At 38.9% G+C, this 14,123-nt stretch overlaps 1 protein-coding gene across 1 annotated transcript in view; it reads left to right on the plus strand.

The window, feature by feature from the left end:
* The window catches only part of PDE6D (phosphodiesterase 6D), a 171,763-nt gene that overhangs the window by 116,940 nt on the left and 40,700 nt on the right, over nucleotides 1-14,123 (plus strand). Inside the window, exon 2 of the mRNA XM_053710300.1 lies at nucleotides 8,669-8,757. Within this exon, the coding sequence (XP_053566275.1) occupies nucleotides 8,669-8,757 (89 nt within the window). The remainder of the gene's footprint in view (nucleotides 1-8,668; nucleotides 8,758-14,123) is intronic.

Genomic DNA, 14,123 nt, shown 5'->3' on the forward strand with positions numbered 1-14,123 from the left:
AGTGCTTGCAAGACACACATCATGTGTTCAACTTGATGATTGTAAATTAAAAGGGGATAATAAAAATTGAATGTTAAATGAGGTAAGAGCTCCCTCTAGTGGCATTTGTGTTAAGTGTTTTTCACAGGCCTAAATACTGAATATGGCTATAAGCTGTTATCAACTGACTTAGGGATTGTATCCATTGAGCCGTAAAAAATAGCCGTAAGCTACTGAAGTCTCCGACAGCTAAAAGTAGTTTACAGCTCCATTTTAGTACCAGGTTTCCATTTAAATATTTTGAGCACTGTGTGCAATCTCTCTGCGTATAGGTGTAACTTAACGTTGTTTTAAAGCTTCCAACCGACGTCAGATTTCTTGAAAATCAATTTGTGCTCTTTACCTGTGATCACCTCCTAAAGAGAAACAAAGATACATTTATTTATAATACATGTTTTTTAACTAGAAGCAAATACTATTTTTTATTATAATTATATTTTCCGCTTTATTAATATATGTAATATGAATTGCTGCTCTAGGCATAGGTCTAGTTTGAATTTTGTAGATATGTGCTTGCATATATTTTTATATGTAAATACATACTGATATTTCCATAAGAACATAAGGGAAACTATTCCTATACATGGGACAACAATAAATATTACATATTACAATTTATTTCTACATTGAAACACTTGAAGTATTTGCAAGTTTTAAAATCTTAATAAGAAATAGATTTCAAAAAGTGAAATTTTCCTCTTTTACATCTAGTTGAGCTGCGACAGTGTATTAACGGTTTGCACTTTCATTGGAAACCTGGTATAAGTTATCGCTTAATGGCTTCTAATACTTTCTATGGGATGTGAAAATATTTTTGACAGCCGGACCCCTGCTGCCTATATTGAGGTATAACGCGCCATCGGAAGCAGTCAATAAACTAAATTGCTTCCGACAGCATATTTATCTGTTTGTGACCTTGTGCAAACCTAATTACGACTCAATGGAAATGAGCCCTTAGTTGGGATTGACGCTAATAAATATTATTGTGCAATAGATAATAATACAAATATTTTCCAAACTGTTCAATTACAGTAATCATAACAATAGTTAGTTATATTTGGTTTGTACAATTGCATTGTGCCTTTAATGTCGTGTAACAAAAAAGGTTACAAAATAAGTGAATGAATGACAGATGTCCCATTTGTCTACTTAAAATAAAACGTTCATCTTGCATTTATCTCAATAGTAAGCAGCAGCATGAAAACTGTAAGTTTGGGCTGATCAGTGGCAAAATGTGTGTGACTAGCTCATCTTTTGCTTGATAACTGGTTCAGAAAAAAACTTATTTTTTAAGTAGCTGTGCATATGACCCACACAAATATAATTTGTTTTGCATTGTGGTAAAATAAGTCCATATACAGTAGAATCTTGATTATCCGGAACTCAAGCAACCGGCACTCTCAAGCATGTTAGAGGATAAATGTGCTAAATAAACAGTCTGCTGCGGTAAATAGAGCGATAGACACAGTTATCTGCTAAATAATAGGGACAGAATACAGGTATACCGCTGCACTTACGATTGCGGGGGGTACACCATCCCTCTGTCATGTATCCCTCTTCCGGACCAGGGGTCACACTACTACTGGCAAGGGAGAGCCCAATGGGAGGATCCACAAAGATGCTCAATCAATAACAAATTCCCAGAACGGCTCAATCTCTTGCTGAAAACAATGCGTTTATTGAGGATAAAATACAAGTGTATTTCCAGAATAAACACATTGTTTTCAGCAAGAGATTGAGCTGTTCTGGGAATTTGTTGTTGATTGAGCATCCTGTTGAAGTCTGCCTCATATGATTACGTATGTCCTGTCTAGTGTGCGCCTCTAACCGGCTCCTGCCCATTTGATACACGAATCACCAATGATTAAAAAGAATTGCCCCAATAGAAAAAAAACGAAGGTGTTCAAGGGATAGAAATTGAAGAGAAAAATCAGGCAGGCATAGTAAAATCTGTGTTATAGAACTAGTTAGACCTATTTTTAATAGTAACAGAAATAATAGAGAATGGTGTATGCAAAAAATACACCACACTCATAGGGGGCGCTAACTGATGACTAAAAAATAAGTGCAAATATAAAACAAACTATGAATAAATGATACAATCAATCAAAAAGATACCCAATCCGAATTGGTGGATGCTGGAGTATGGTTATATGCAAATATCACAAGATGTCCATAACAACAATCCTGAAAAATGGAGGCAGCTCTCTGTCATAGGACGGTCATCCTGATGTATCGTGATCTAAGAAGAAAGAGGAACAGAGGCGCCAAACATGGCCTAGTAACGTCAGGGCACCAACACACACAGAACCGACAGGATAAGATATACTCACAAGTGAGGCGCACCCAAATGGTGCTATTGTGGCAGACTGGAACTATAACAGTGGTCCAGCTCACTGGCTGGCGGTGACCAGTGAGCTGGATCACTGTTATAGTTCCAGTCTGCCACAATAGCACCATTTGGGTGCGCCTCACTTGTGAGTATATCTTATCCTGTCGGTTCTGTGTGTGTTGGTGCCCTGACGTTACTAGGCCATGTTTGGCGCCTCTGTTCCTCTTTCTTCTATTTTTAATAGTGACTCTCAAGCAACCAGAAATATACTTATCCGGAATCTACTGATCCCCATGGGTGCCGGTTAATTGAGAGTTTACTGTAGTTGGATTTATGCCACAATAAAATGTAAGATGCAAGCGAGAGCTTTAAATATCTAAGACGGGTAAAACTTGGATGAGAATAGGAGCAGGTGCAATATAGTTATACAAACTGGTACAAGGAAAGGGAACTGAGAAGCTCTTGGATATATCTCACATACTCCTTCCAAGTGAAGCTGGCATGGCAAAATGTTATTTTATGATTCAGATAGAACATACAATTTTAAACAACTTTCCAATTTACTTCTATTATCAAATTTGCTTCATTCTCTTGTTATCCATTGCTGAAGGGACAGCTTTGCACTACTGGCAGCTAGCTGAACACATCTAGTTAGCCAATCACAAGAGACAAATGTGTGCAGGCACCAATCAGCAGCAGCTCCCACTAGTGTATGATATGTGTGTATTCATTTTTTAACAAGGGATACTAAGAGAATGAAGCACATTTGAAAATAGAACAGTGGGAAGTGTAAGGAGCGCCTAAAATAAAAGGCCAGGTCCAGAGATGGTGATAAAAGTATCTAACAGTGAATATGCTAGAAATATTTAATAACACATATTATAAATACAACAAAGTATATAATACTAGTTTATAATATGTTATTAAATATTTCTAGCATATTCACTGTTAGATACTTTTATCACCATCTCTGGACCTGGCCTTTTATTTTAGGCGCTCCTTATACTTCCCACTGTTCTGTTCTTATTTTATGGGTAACTAGAGACCCATTTGTTATAGGAGCTTAGGTCCTTTGAGTTAGCGCCGTCGGATAGATAACTTTTGATCCCACATTTGAAAATAGAAGTGTATTTAAAAGTGTCTTAAAATGACATGCTCTATCTGAATCATGCAAGTTTAATTTTGATTAAAATGCAATTTGTGTAGGGTTTAAAAGAATTAAGATCATATCACACGCATGAGCATATAATTGCTAAGACCTTTACCTAGTGTGGCAGAATTTAAAGGGACAGTCTAGTCAAAAATAAACTTTCATGATTCAGATAGGGCATGCAATTTTTTAAACAGCTTTCCAATTTACTTTTATCAATTTTGCTTTGTTGTTTTGGTATTCTTAGTTGAAAGCTAAACCTAGGTTGGCTCATATGCTAATTTCTTAACCCTTGAAGGCCTCCTCTTATCTGAATGCATTTTGACAGTTTTTCCACAACTGGAGGGCGTTTATTCATGTGTGCCATATAGATAACATTGTGCTCACGCCCGTGGAGTTACCTAGGAGTCAGCACTGATTGGCTAAATGCAAGTCTGTCAAAAGAACTGAAATACGGGGCAGGCTGCAGAGGCTTAGATACAAGGTAATCACAGAGGTAAAAATTATATTAATATCACAGTGTTGGTTATACAAAACTGGGGAATAGGTAATAAAGGGATTATCTATTTTTAAACCATTTAAATTCTGGTGTAGATTGTCCCTTTAACATTGAGGCCCATTTTATAGGGTTATACAGCAGTATGCCACCTTGCCAGGCCCCCACATTCTTTTTATTACAGGTTTGTGACGTGCACCCCCTGATGTTTAGATATGTTTCCAGTTTATATTTCTGCTCTGTATATGGCAGACAAATTAAAGGGACACAACTACAAAAGAATATGAACTACTCACTATGTATCAGTTTTCCTGTTTAGACAGCTTAAAGGTGCCAGATACTGAAGCTCCGCCTCTTCATACTGGGCACCACCATCTTGTAGCTCCAGTATTCTCACAGCCTGTGACAGAAGCAGTGCACACTCACAGATTAGTTGTATTGCCCACTTTTTTTACAGCTGCATCATTTGCTTGGAGTTAGTGTGCATGATAAATCATGTGCGATTTAAAATTTAGCATTTTTTTTTAACACAGTTTTACAGTAGCACAAAATATATTTAAAAAAACACCACTCAACAATAATATATAGCAATGCAGCAGCTGCAAAAATGTATAGCTCCAGCTTTGAATCATGCACCCTAACCTGAAGCACTTTATGCAACTGTCAAAAAGTTGACAACCTCATTGATATGTAAATGTACACTGCTTCTGTGAGAATACTTGAGCTCCAAGATGGCAGTGCCCAGTATGAAGAGGCGGAGCTTCAGTATCTGACACCTGTTAGCTATTAAAATGGGAAAACTGATTTTAAAAAAGCTTCAGGAACAGGATGAAATGCAATAACATAGTGAGTAGTTACTATTCTGTAAGTTTAGAAGCCGGACCATTTTTGGGGAACAACTTGGGTCGTTCTTGCTGATTAGTGGATAAAATCACCTAAAATAAACAAGTGCTGTCCAGGGTCTGAACCAAAAATTGGCTGACTCCTAAGCTTAGATGCCTTATTTTTTAAATAAAGATAGCAAGAGAACGAAGAAAAATTGATAATAGTACATTTGAAAGTTGCTTAAAATTGCATGCTTTATCTGAATCACGAAAGAAAAAAATTGGGTTCAGTGTCCCTTTAAGTGAACGAAAAAATATTCTTGCGGAATTGTAAAAGAAAAAAAAATTGCAATGATATATTATCGCTTAAACCTTTAAAGGACTTTTTTTTTCCTTTTTATCAACAGACAAATATTTACAATATACAATTATTTTCCTCATAATATTCATACAAGAATGTGATTCGCAGAACACTAAAACAAAATCAGTTTAACTAAAGATACAGATTTAAAAGTAACCCTAGATACAGATCACAAGTTCACCCTAACACAAGAATGATTCTGTACTATTCATCTTCATATTAACCATTTTCCCACCAAGAGGAATTATTTCCATACATTTGACAGTAGACCGAATTGTATTGGGTAGTTTCTTTCCTAAGTAGTTTCTTTCCTAATATGTCTAGAAAATTGTTCTTTTCTTTCCCATTTCCTTCCTTTTTAACACCAAACCACACACAATAAAACATCACAAAACAAAAATAACCAATTCAGAATATGGTTCTCATGGAAGCTATTTGTTCGGATTCACTAAATATATTTGGTTGATATATAAGTTTTGTTGCTGTAATAGATATTGCCAGATAAAATGGTAATAAATCTGGTAATATAACATTAAAGCAGATTTATAAGAGTTATAAGTATTAGTGACTGCAATGCTTAAACTATATTATACAATGTTAACTTATAGTAGTAAACATGGTTGTAGTTTAATATCAGATGGTAAGTATATAGCAGCTTGTATATATGTTAGCGTCTGCAAAGTATCAAGCAATAGGCCAAACTGACGTCCAGTGAGAGAGGTAAGTATAGACTCAGCGTTCATATAACAAATCACAGAGAACGTAAGCATAGAACACAGTCTGTGGTAAATACAACAGCAACTCAGTAGCGACTTTGTGGATACAATACTTGCGGTTCAGAGGAACAACGAATGTTCCTGTTACACGATGAACAGTTCCAGATGAATAGGTGTGCGTGGTGAATCAGCAGCGAGGTTCTGAGAGTAAGAATATCGGTAGTTTGTAATCCTGCGTAGCAGTTCAAGGAACTGTGAGTTCCCAGTAGCAGGTCAGGTTCCGGAAAGGAGAGTGATTCAGCAGGTGGAGATAATTATAAGTTGCGGTCAAAAGGCAACATTGAGACTTAGAGAATATATTCACAAATAGGAAATTAAAGATAATAAGTGCCAAGTAAGAGCACAAATACTTAGTAGATTCTGGCCAAGCAATAAGGCTTGAGAATAGGTTCAGAGATCTACAGCAGTGGCATAAACTTCAATAATCAGGCAATGATAGGTGTTAGGTGTTGCCTGAAATAATGTTGTGATGCAAGAAGGTGCAGTCTGACTTAAACGGATATCACACTATTAAAAGAATAAGAGAAACAGGGAATCAGGAGGCTGATCTCCCATCAAAAGGTTTAAATGTTAGCAAAGGTTATTGTCATGTTAAAGTGATTGTAAGCTTTTGTATAGAACTTTTACAAATATGATGTCAAAAATGAAAGTGCCCGTTTTGAAGAATCATTGTATATACTTTTCAGCTCTATGCAAAAGCTTACAATAGCTTTTTGTTTTTTTTACATCACACAAACAAAAGTAGTTTTATATACATCATATTCCATCCACAAAACAAAAAAGCACAATAATATAATTATCATGAGCCATCTCTCTCATATATATGGAGAGAGGAAAAAAAAACATACTTCATAATTAAATGTTGGTTTATCATTTAAGTTCTCTTCAGAGCAAAGCAAACGTTACCAACTCTAAATTTCTTAAAGGTTATATCAATTGATTCTGTACATTAACCGGAAAGGATTTAATAAAAGGTAACCATTTCTGGAAAAAGGATTTAATTTCTTGCTCATTGTCCATATAAGTATCAAACTGTTCGATTATTAATTGTTTTTTAATAAAATGTAATCATTCTCCGATTTTTGGCTCTTGTTTTATTTTCCATGTTCTGAAGATTACATTTCTGGCAGATGATATATTCATTCTAGTCAGAAAATTATTCCTGATAATCATATAATAAAATTTATTTTAGCCAGTGTCAAATATTATTCTTTTTTTAAAGTATTTCTTAGCCAGAACTTTTATCTTGTTCCAAAATTGTCTGATTTTAGGGCACTCACAAATAAGATGAATAATAGCTGCAGTTACGGCACTTATCAAATTGGGAAATTTTATTTCATCTGTACATTCAGGTTTTACTTTTGAGTTAGCTGTCAAAGTAGAATAAACAAGTTCATTTTTATGTTACTGTTTAAAATGTATGTTTGTTGTGTGTGATTATATTAGCGCTGCAGAATCTGTTGGCGCTCTACAAATAACCGATAATAATAATAATTATATTTCTTAATTGTTATTGTTTCCACTTGTCGTTAGATGTATCTTATGATAATTTAACCTACCTTAATCACGTTAACAGATCATTTTATACTCTGTGGTGTGAAAGTAACTATAAATAAAAAAATGAAAGCAACTTAAAGGGACACTGAACCCAATTTTTTTCTTTTGTGATTCAGATAGGGCATGCAATTTTAAGCAACTTTCTAATTTACTCCTATTATCATTTTTTCTTTGTTCTCTTGTTCTCTTTATTTGAAAAAGAATCCATCTAAGCTTTTTTTTTTTTTTTTTTTTTAGTTCAGCACTCTGGACAGCACTTTTTTATTGGTGGATGAATTTATCCACCAATCAGCATGAACAACCCAGGTTGTTCACCAAAAATGGGCCGGCATCTAAACTTACATTCTTGCATTTCAAATAAAGATACCCAGAGAATGAAGAAAATTTGATAATAGGAGTAAATTAGAAAGTTGCTTAAAATTGCATGCTCTATCTGAATCACAAAAGAAAAAATTTGGGTTCAGTGTCCCTTTAAGTTGCTTTAATTTTTTTATTTATAGTTACTTTCACACCACAGAGTATAAAATGATCTGTTAACGTGATTAAGGTAGGTTAAATTAAACAGATAAGTCTATGTTCAATGATATGAACTTCATTCTCTTGGTATCCTTTGTTGAAAAGCATACTTAGATACGCTCAGGAGAAACAATGCATTAATAGGAGCTATCATTTCTTTGCTAGCTACACGTATATACCTTTTTGTCATTGGCTCACCAGACACTAGATGTGTTCAGCTAGCTTCCTGTAGTGCATTGATGTTAAGGAGCTTACATTTAACAATGTGTTTAACCCCCTTGGGATAGAGCATACAGTTTTAAACCACTTTCTAGTTTACTTCAGTTATCGAATTTGCTCCATTCTCTTGGTATCCTTTGTTGAAGGAGCAGCAATGCACCACTGGGAGCTAGCTGTATACATCGGGTGAGCCAGTGAGGGGGCATATATGTGCAGTCACCAATCAGCTGCTCGTTCCCAGTAATGCTTTGCTGCTCCCGAGCTCATCTATGTATGCACATGTAATTTGCTAAACGCTTATTTTTTTCTAAAGATGTGACCTTTCAGCTGACTCTTTTTAAAAGTGTTTTGAGGATTTCATCACATTGGGTTATTTTCCTTAATTGCCAACTTTACAGAAACTGGATGAATCTCAGAGACGCAGAGACTGGTAAAGTTTTGTGGCAGGGAACAGAAGATTTGTCTGTGCCGGGTGTAGAACATGAAGGTACTGCATTTTAATAATAATGCACCTGTTTGATGGCCCCAGAAATAAGTAAAAAAAAACATTCATTTTGCAGATACATAATCATCTTTCTTGAAGTTGACAAGTAAGATTACAATGTTTAAAACCATATACAAAAATGTAATCTGTTGTTTCTTTCATAAATGTGGTAAGAGTCCATGATCCATTACTCCTGGGAATTACCTTCTGTGCCACTAGGAGGCGGCAAAGATTCCCGAATCCCAAGAGCTCTAAATAACCCCTCCCACCTCTATGGTAGTTAGTCTTATCTTTGCCTCAGCTGGAGGAAGTTCAAAAATAGTGATGTGTAGATGATTTCTTCATTGAGAGGGGTTGTCAGACTGAGTTGAGGCCCATTTCTCCTCAGAGTGCAGTGTTTGTCAAGAGGGAAGTTTAAGAAGTTTAGGCTGTGCCTTAATTTCTCTTGCAAGGTGTATCCAGTCCACGGATTCATCCTTTACTTGTGGGATATTCTCATTCCCTACAGGAAGTAGCAAAGAGAGCACACAGCAAAGCTGTCCATATAGCTCCCCCTCTAACTCCACCCCCCAGTCATTCTGTTTGCTGGCTCTAAGCACTAGGGTCTCTCTTGGGAGTGTAAAGTGAATGTGGTGTTAGAATTGTAGTTTTATTATCTTCAATCAAAAGTTTGTTATTTTAAATGGTACCGGTTTGTACTATTTACTCTCTAGCAGAAAAATGATGAAGATTTCTGCTGAGAGGAAAATGATTTTAGCATGTTGTAACTAAAATCCACTGCTGTTCCCACACAGGACTGAGGAGTACCAGAAAACTTCAGTTGGGGGGAACAGTTTGCAGGGTGATCTGCAATAATGTATGTTCAGTCATTTATTTCTAGACAAGACTGAGATAATGCTAGAAGGACTGACAATATCCCCATGAGGGGGAGGGTAAGCTATGTTCACAGGCTTAGTAAGGAATTGAATGCTTACATAATAGGGCTAATATACTGGTTGACACTTATTCAGGGCAATCGATTGTTTGGCTAAGGAAAAATCGTTTTGCAAGACACTTTGAAAGCCCTTTTGTTTTTTTTTTCTGGGGTTATTACCACATGGCTGTTTTTTAGTCACTTAGGAGTGATTTACTAGGCCTCACAGCTCTGGAGTAGAGTGGGAGGGGCCTAATTGCCTCAGATGCACAGTTAGAATTGCAGAGAAGTTCATGCTGTTTCACATGGAGGGTCCTGCTGATGTTTGAGGGCCTAAAAGAAGCTATATTCCCCAAATCTGATCCCTAAGGGAAGGTAGGGCCACAGCAAGGCTGTGGCAAGGTGCTGTACTGATTTAACCAGGTGTTGGCTTTAGGCTGCTCCGGTTTGGGCATTAAGGGGTTAATCGTTTTGAAACTTGGGGTGCAATCTTATTAAGGCTTTAGCTACATACTGTGAAAATGTCAGAAAGATTGCTGCATTTTTCACCGTTTTGTAAAATAGTGTGCTCTTTTTATCTCTTAAATGCACAGTAAAGTTTTTTTCAAATTGTGTTTTTTATTTGATTCCAAGCCTGTTTGTGTACTCTACTAGTCTGTTAAACATGTCTGACACTAAGGAAAATCCTTGTTCAACATGTTTAGAAGCCATGGTGGAACCCCCTCTCAGAATGTGTCCCACTTGTACTGATATGTCTATACACTTTAAAGATCATATTGTTGCACTTAAGAATGTGGCCCAAGATGATTCTCAGACTGAAGGAAACGAGGGTAGCCCGTCTGCCTCTCCCCAAGTGTCACAACCAGTTACGCCTGCGCAAGCGACGCCTAGTACCTCTAGTGCGTCTAACCCTTTTACATTACAAGACTTAGTGGCAGTCATGGATAATTCTCTTACAGCCTTCTTATCTAAACTGCCCGTGTTACCTGCAAAGCGTGATAGCTCCGTTTTAAGAACAGATTATGAGCATTCTGCTTTGGTAGCCGTATCCGATATACCCTCACAACGCTCTGAAGTGGGAGCGAGGGATTTGATGTCTGAGGGAGAAGTCTCTGATTCAGGAAGGGTTCCTCCCCAGACAGATTCAGTTACATTGGCTTTTAAATTTAAACTTGAACACCTCCGTGTTTTACTTAGGGAGGTATTAGCTACTCTGGATGACTGTGACCAGTTGGTGATCCAAGAGAAATTGTGTAAAATGGACAAGTACCTAGAGGTCCCTGTTTACACGGATGCGTTTCCGGTCCCTAAGAGGATTGCGGATATCGTTACTAGGGAGTGGGATAGGCCAGGTGTCCCTTTTGTCCCCCCTCCTGTTTTTAAGAAAATGTTCCCCATATCTGACCCCATGCGGGACTCGTGACAAACGGTCCCTAAGGTGGACGGGGCTGTTTCTACACTAGCTAAACTGAAGACAGTTGTGCTTTTAAAAACCCTAAGGATAAAAAATTAGAGGGTTTACTTAAGAAAATTTTTGTTCAACAAGGTTTTCTTCTCCAACCTATTGCCTGCATTATTCCTGTAACTACTGTAGCTGCTTTCTGGTTTGAGGCGCTGGAAGACTCGCTCCAGACAGAGACCTCATATGAGGAAATTATGGATAGAATTAAGGCTCTAAAGCTAGCTAATTCTTTTATCACTGTCGCCGCTTTCCAAATAGCTAAGTTAGCTGCGAAAAATTCAGGTTTCGCCATTTTGGCGCTCAGGGCGCTATAGCTAAAGTCCTGGTCGGCCGATGTGTCGTCTAAATCCAAGCTTTTGAACATTCCTTTCAAAGGGAAGACCCTATTCGGGCCTGAATTGAAAGAGATTATTTCAGATATCACCTGGGGAAAAGGCCATGCTCTCCCTCAGGACAAAGCCTTTAAAACAAAGAACAAAGCTAATTTTCGTTCCTTTCGCAATTTCAGGAACGGCCCCGCTTCATCCTCTCCGGCTGCAAAGCAAGAGGGTAACGCTTCACAGCCCAAGGCAAACTGGAAACCTTATCAGGGCTGGAATAAGGGTAAACAGGCCAAAAAGCCTGCAGCTGCCACCAAGACAGCATGAAGGGGTAGCCCCCAATCCGGGACCGGATCTAGTAGGGGGCAGACTCTCTCTCTTCGCTCAGGCCTGGGCAAGAGATGTACACGATCCTTGGGCATTAGAGATTGTAGCCCAGGGATACCTTCTAGAATTCAAGTACTCTCCTCCAAGGGGAAGGTTCCACATTTCTCGTCTGTCTACAGATCAGACAAAGAAAGAGGCGTTTTTACGCTGTGTAGAAGATCTACATACAATGGGAGTGATCCACCCAGTTCCAATTGCAGAACAAGGACTGTGGTTTTACTCAAACCTGTTTGTGGTTCCCAAAAAAATATGGCACTTTCAGACCAATCCTGGATCTCAAAATTCTAAACAAATTCCTCAGAGTCCCATCATTCAAGATGGAGACCATTCGGACAATCTTACCTATGATCCAGGAGGGTCAATATATGACTACCGTGGATCTAAAGGATGCGTATCTGCACATTCCTATCCACAAAGATCATCACCAGTTTCTCAGGTTCACCTTTCTGGACAAGCATTTTCAGTTTGTGGCTCTTCCTTTCGGGTTGGCCACTGCTCCCAGAATTTTCACAAAGGTGCTAGGGTCCCTCCTGGCAGTTCTAAGACCGCGGGGCATAGCAGTGGCACCTTACTTAGACGACATCTTAATTCAGGCGTCAACTTTCCAAAGAACCAAGTCTCACACGGAGATTGTATTGGCCTTTCTGAGGTCTCACGGGTGGAAGGTGAACATTAAAAAGAGTTCTCTCTCCCCCCTCACAAGAGTTCCATTCCTAGGAACCCTGATAGACTCGGTAGAAATGAAAATATTTCTGACGGAGGTCAGAAAGCTAAAACTCTTAACTACTTGCCGAGCTCTTTATTACATTCCTCGGCCATCTGTGGCTCAGTGCATGGAGACAATCGGACTAATGGTTGCGGCAATGGACATAGTCCCTTTTGCTCGGATACACCTCAGACCACTGCAACTATGCATGCTCAAACAGGGGAATGGGGATTATGCAGATTTGTCTCCTCAAATTTAGTTGGACCAGGAGACCAGAGATTCTCTTCTCTGGTGGTTATCTCAGGATCACCTGTCTCAAGGAATATGTTTCCGCAGGCCAGAGTGGATCATCGTAACGACCAACGCCAGTCTGTTAGGCTGGGGTGCGGTCTGGGACTCCCTGAAAGCTCAGGGCTTATGGTCTCGGGATGAAACTCTTCTCCCGATAAACATTCTGGAACTGAGGGCGATATTCAACGCTCTTCAGGCATGGCCTCAACTAGCGGCGGCCAAATTCATCAGATTTCAGTTGGACAACATCACGACTGTAGCTTACGTCAATCATCGGGGGGGAACAAAGAGTTCCCTAGCGATGACGGAAGTAACCAAAATAATCAGGTGGGCGGAGGATCACTCCTGCCATCTCTCAGCAATTCACATCCCAGGAGTAGACAACTGGGAGGCGGATTTTCTAAGTCGTCAGACTTTTCACCCGGGGGAGTGGGAACTCCACCCGGAGGTATTTGCCCAGCTGACTCAGCTATGGGGCACCCCAGAGTTGGATCTGATGGCGTCCCGTCAGAACACCAAACTTTCTCTCTACGGGTCCAGGTCCCGGGATCCCAAGGCAGTATTGATAGATGCTCTAGCAGCGCCTTGGTCCTTCAATCTGGCTTATGTTTTTCCACCGTTTCCTCTTCTCCCGCGTCTGGTTGCCAGAATCAAGCAGGAGAAGGCTTTGGTGATTCTGATAGCGCCTGCGTGGCCACGCAGGACTTGGTATGCAGACCTAGTGGACATGTCATCTGTCCCACCATGGACACTGCCAATGAGGCAGGATCTTCTAATACAGGGTCCGTTCAAGCATCCAAATCTAGTTTCTCTATGTCTGACTGCTTGGAGATTGAACGCTTAATTCTATCAAAGCGTGGGTTCTCTGAGTCAGTTATAGATACTCTGATTCAGGCTAGAAAGCCTGTCACCAGGAAAATCTACCATAAGATATTGCGGAAATATCTTTTGTTGGTGTGAATCCAAGGGTTACTCATGGAGTAAGATTAGGATTCCCAGGATATTGTCCTTTCTCCAAGAAGGACTGGAGAAAGGATTGTCGGCTAGTTCCTTAAAGGGACAGTCTACACCAGAATTTTTATTTTTTTAAAAGATAGATAATCCCTTTATTACCCATTTCCCAGTTTTGCATAACCAACACAGTTATAATAATATACTTTTAACCTCTGGGATTATCTTGTATCTAAGCCTCTGCAAACTGCCCCTTTTTTCAGTTCTTTTGACAGACTTGCAGTCTAGCCAATCAGTGCCTGCTCCCAGATTACTTCACGCGCACGAGCACAGTGTTAT

The sequence above is a fragment of the Bombina bombina genome, chromosome 4 (assembly GCF_027579735.1).
Source record: "Bombina bombina isolate aBomBom1 chromosome 4, aBomBom1.pri, whole genome shotgun sequence".
Taxonomy (NCBI): Eukaryota; Metazoa; Chordata; class Amphibia; order Anura; family Bombinatoridae; genus Bombina; species Bombina bombina.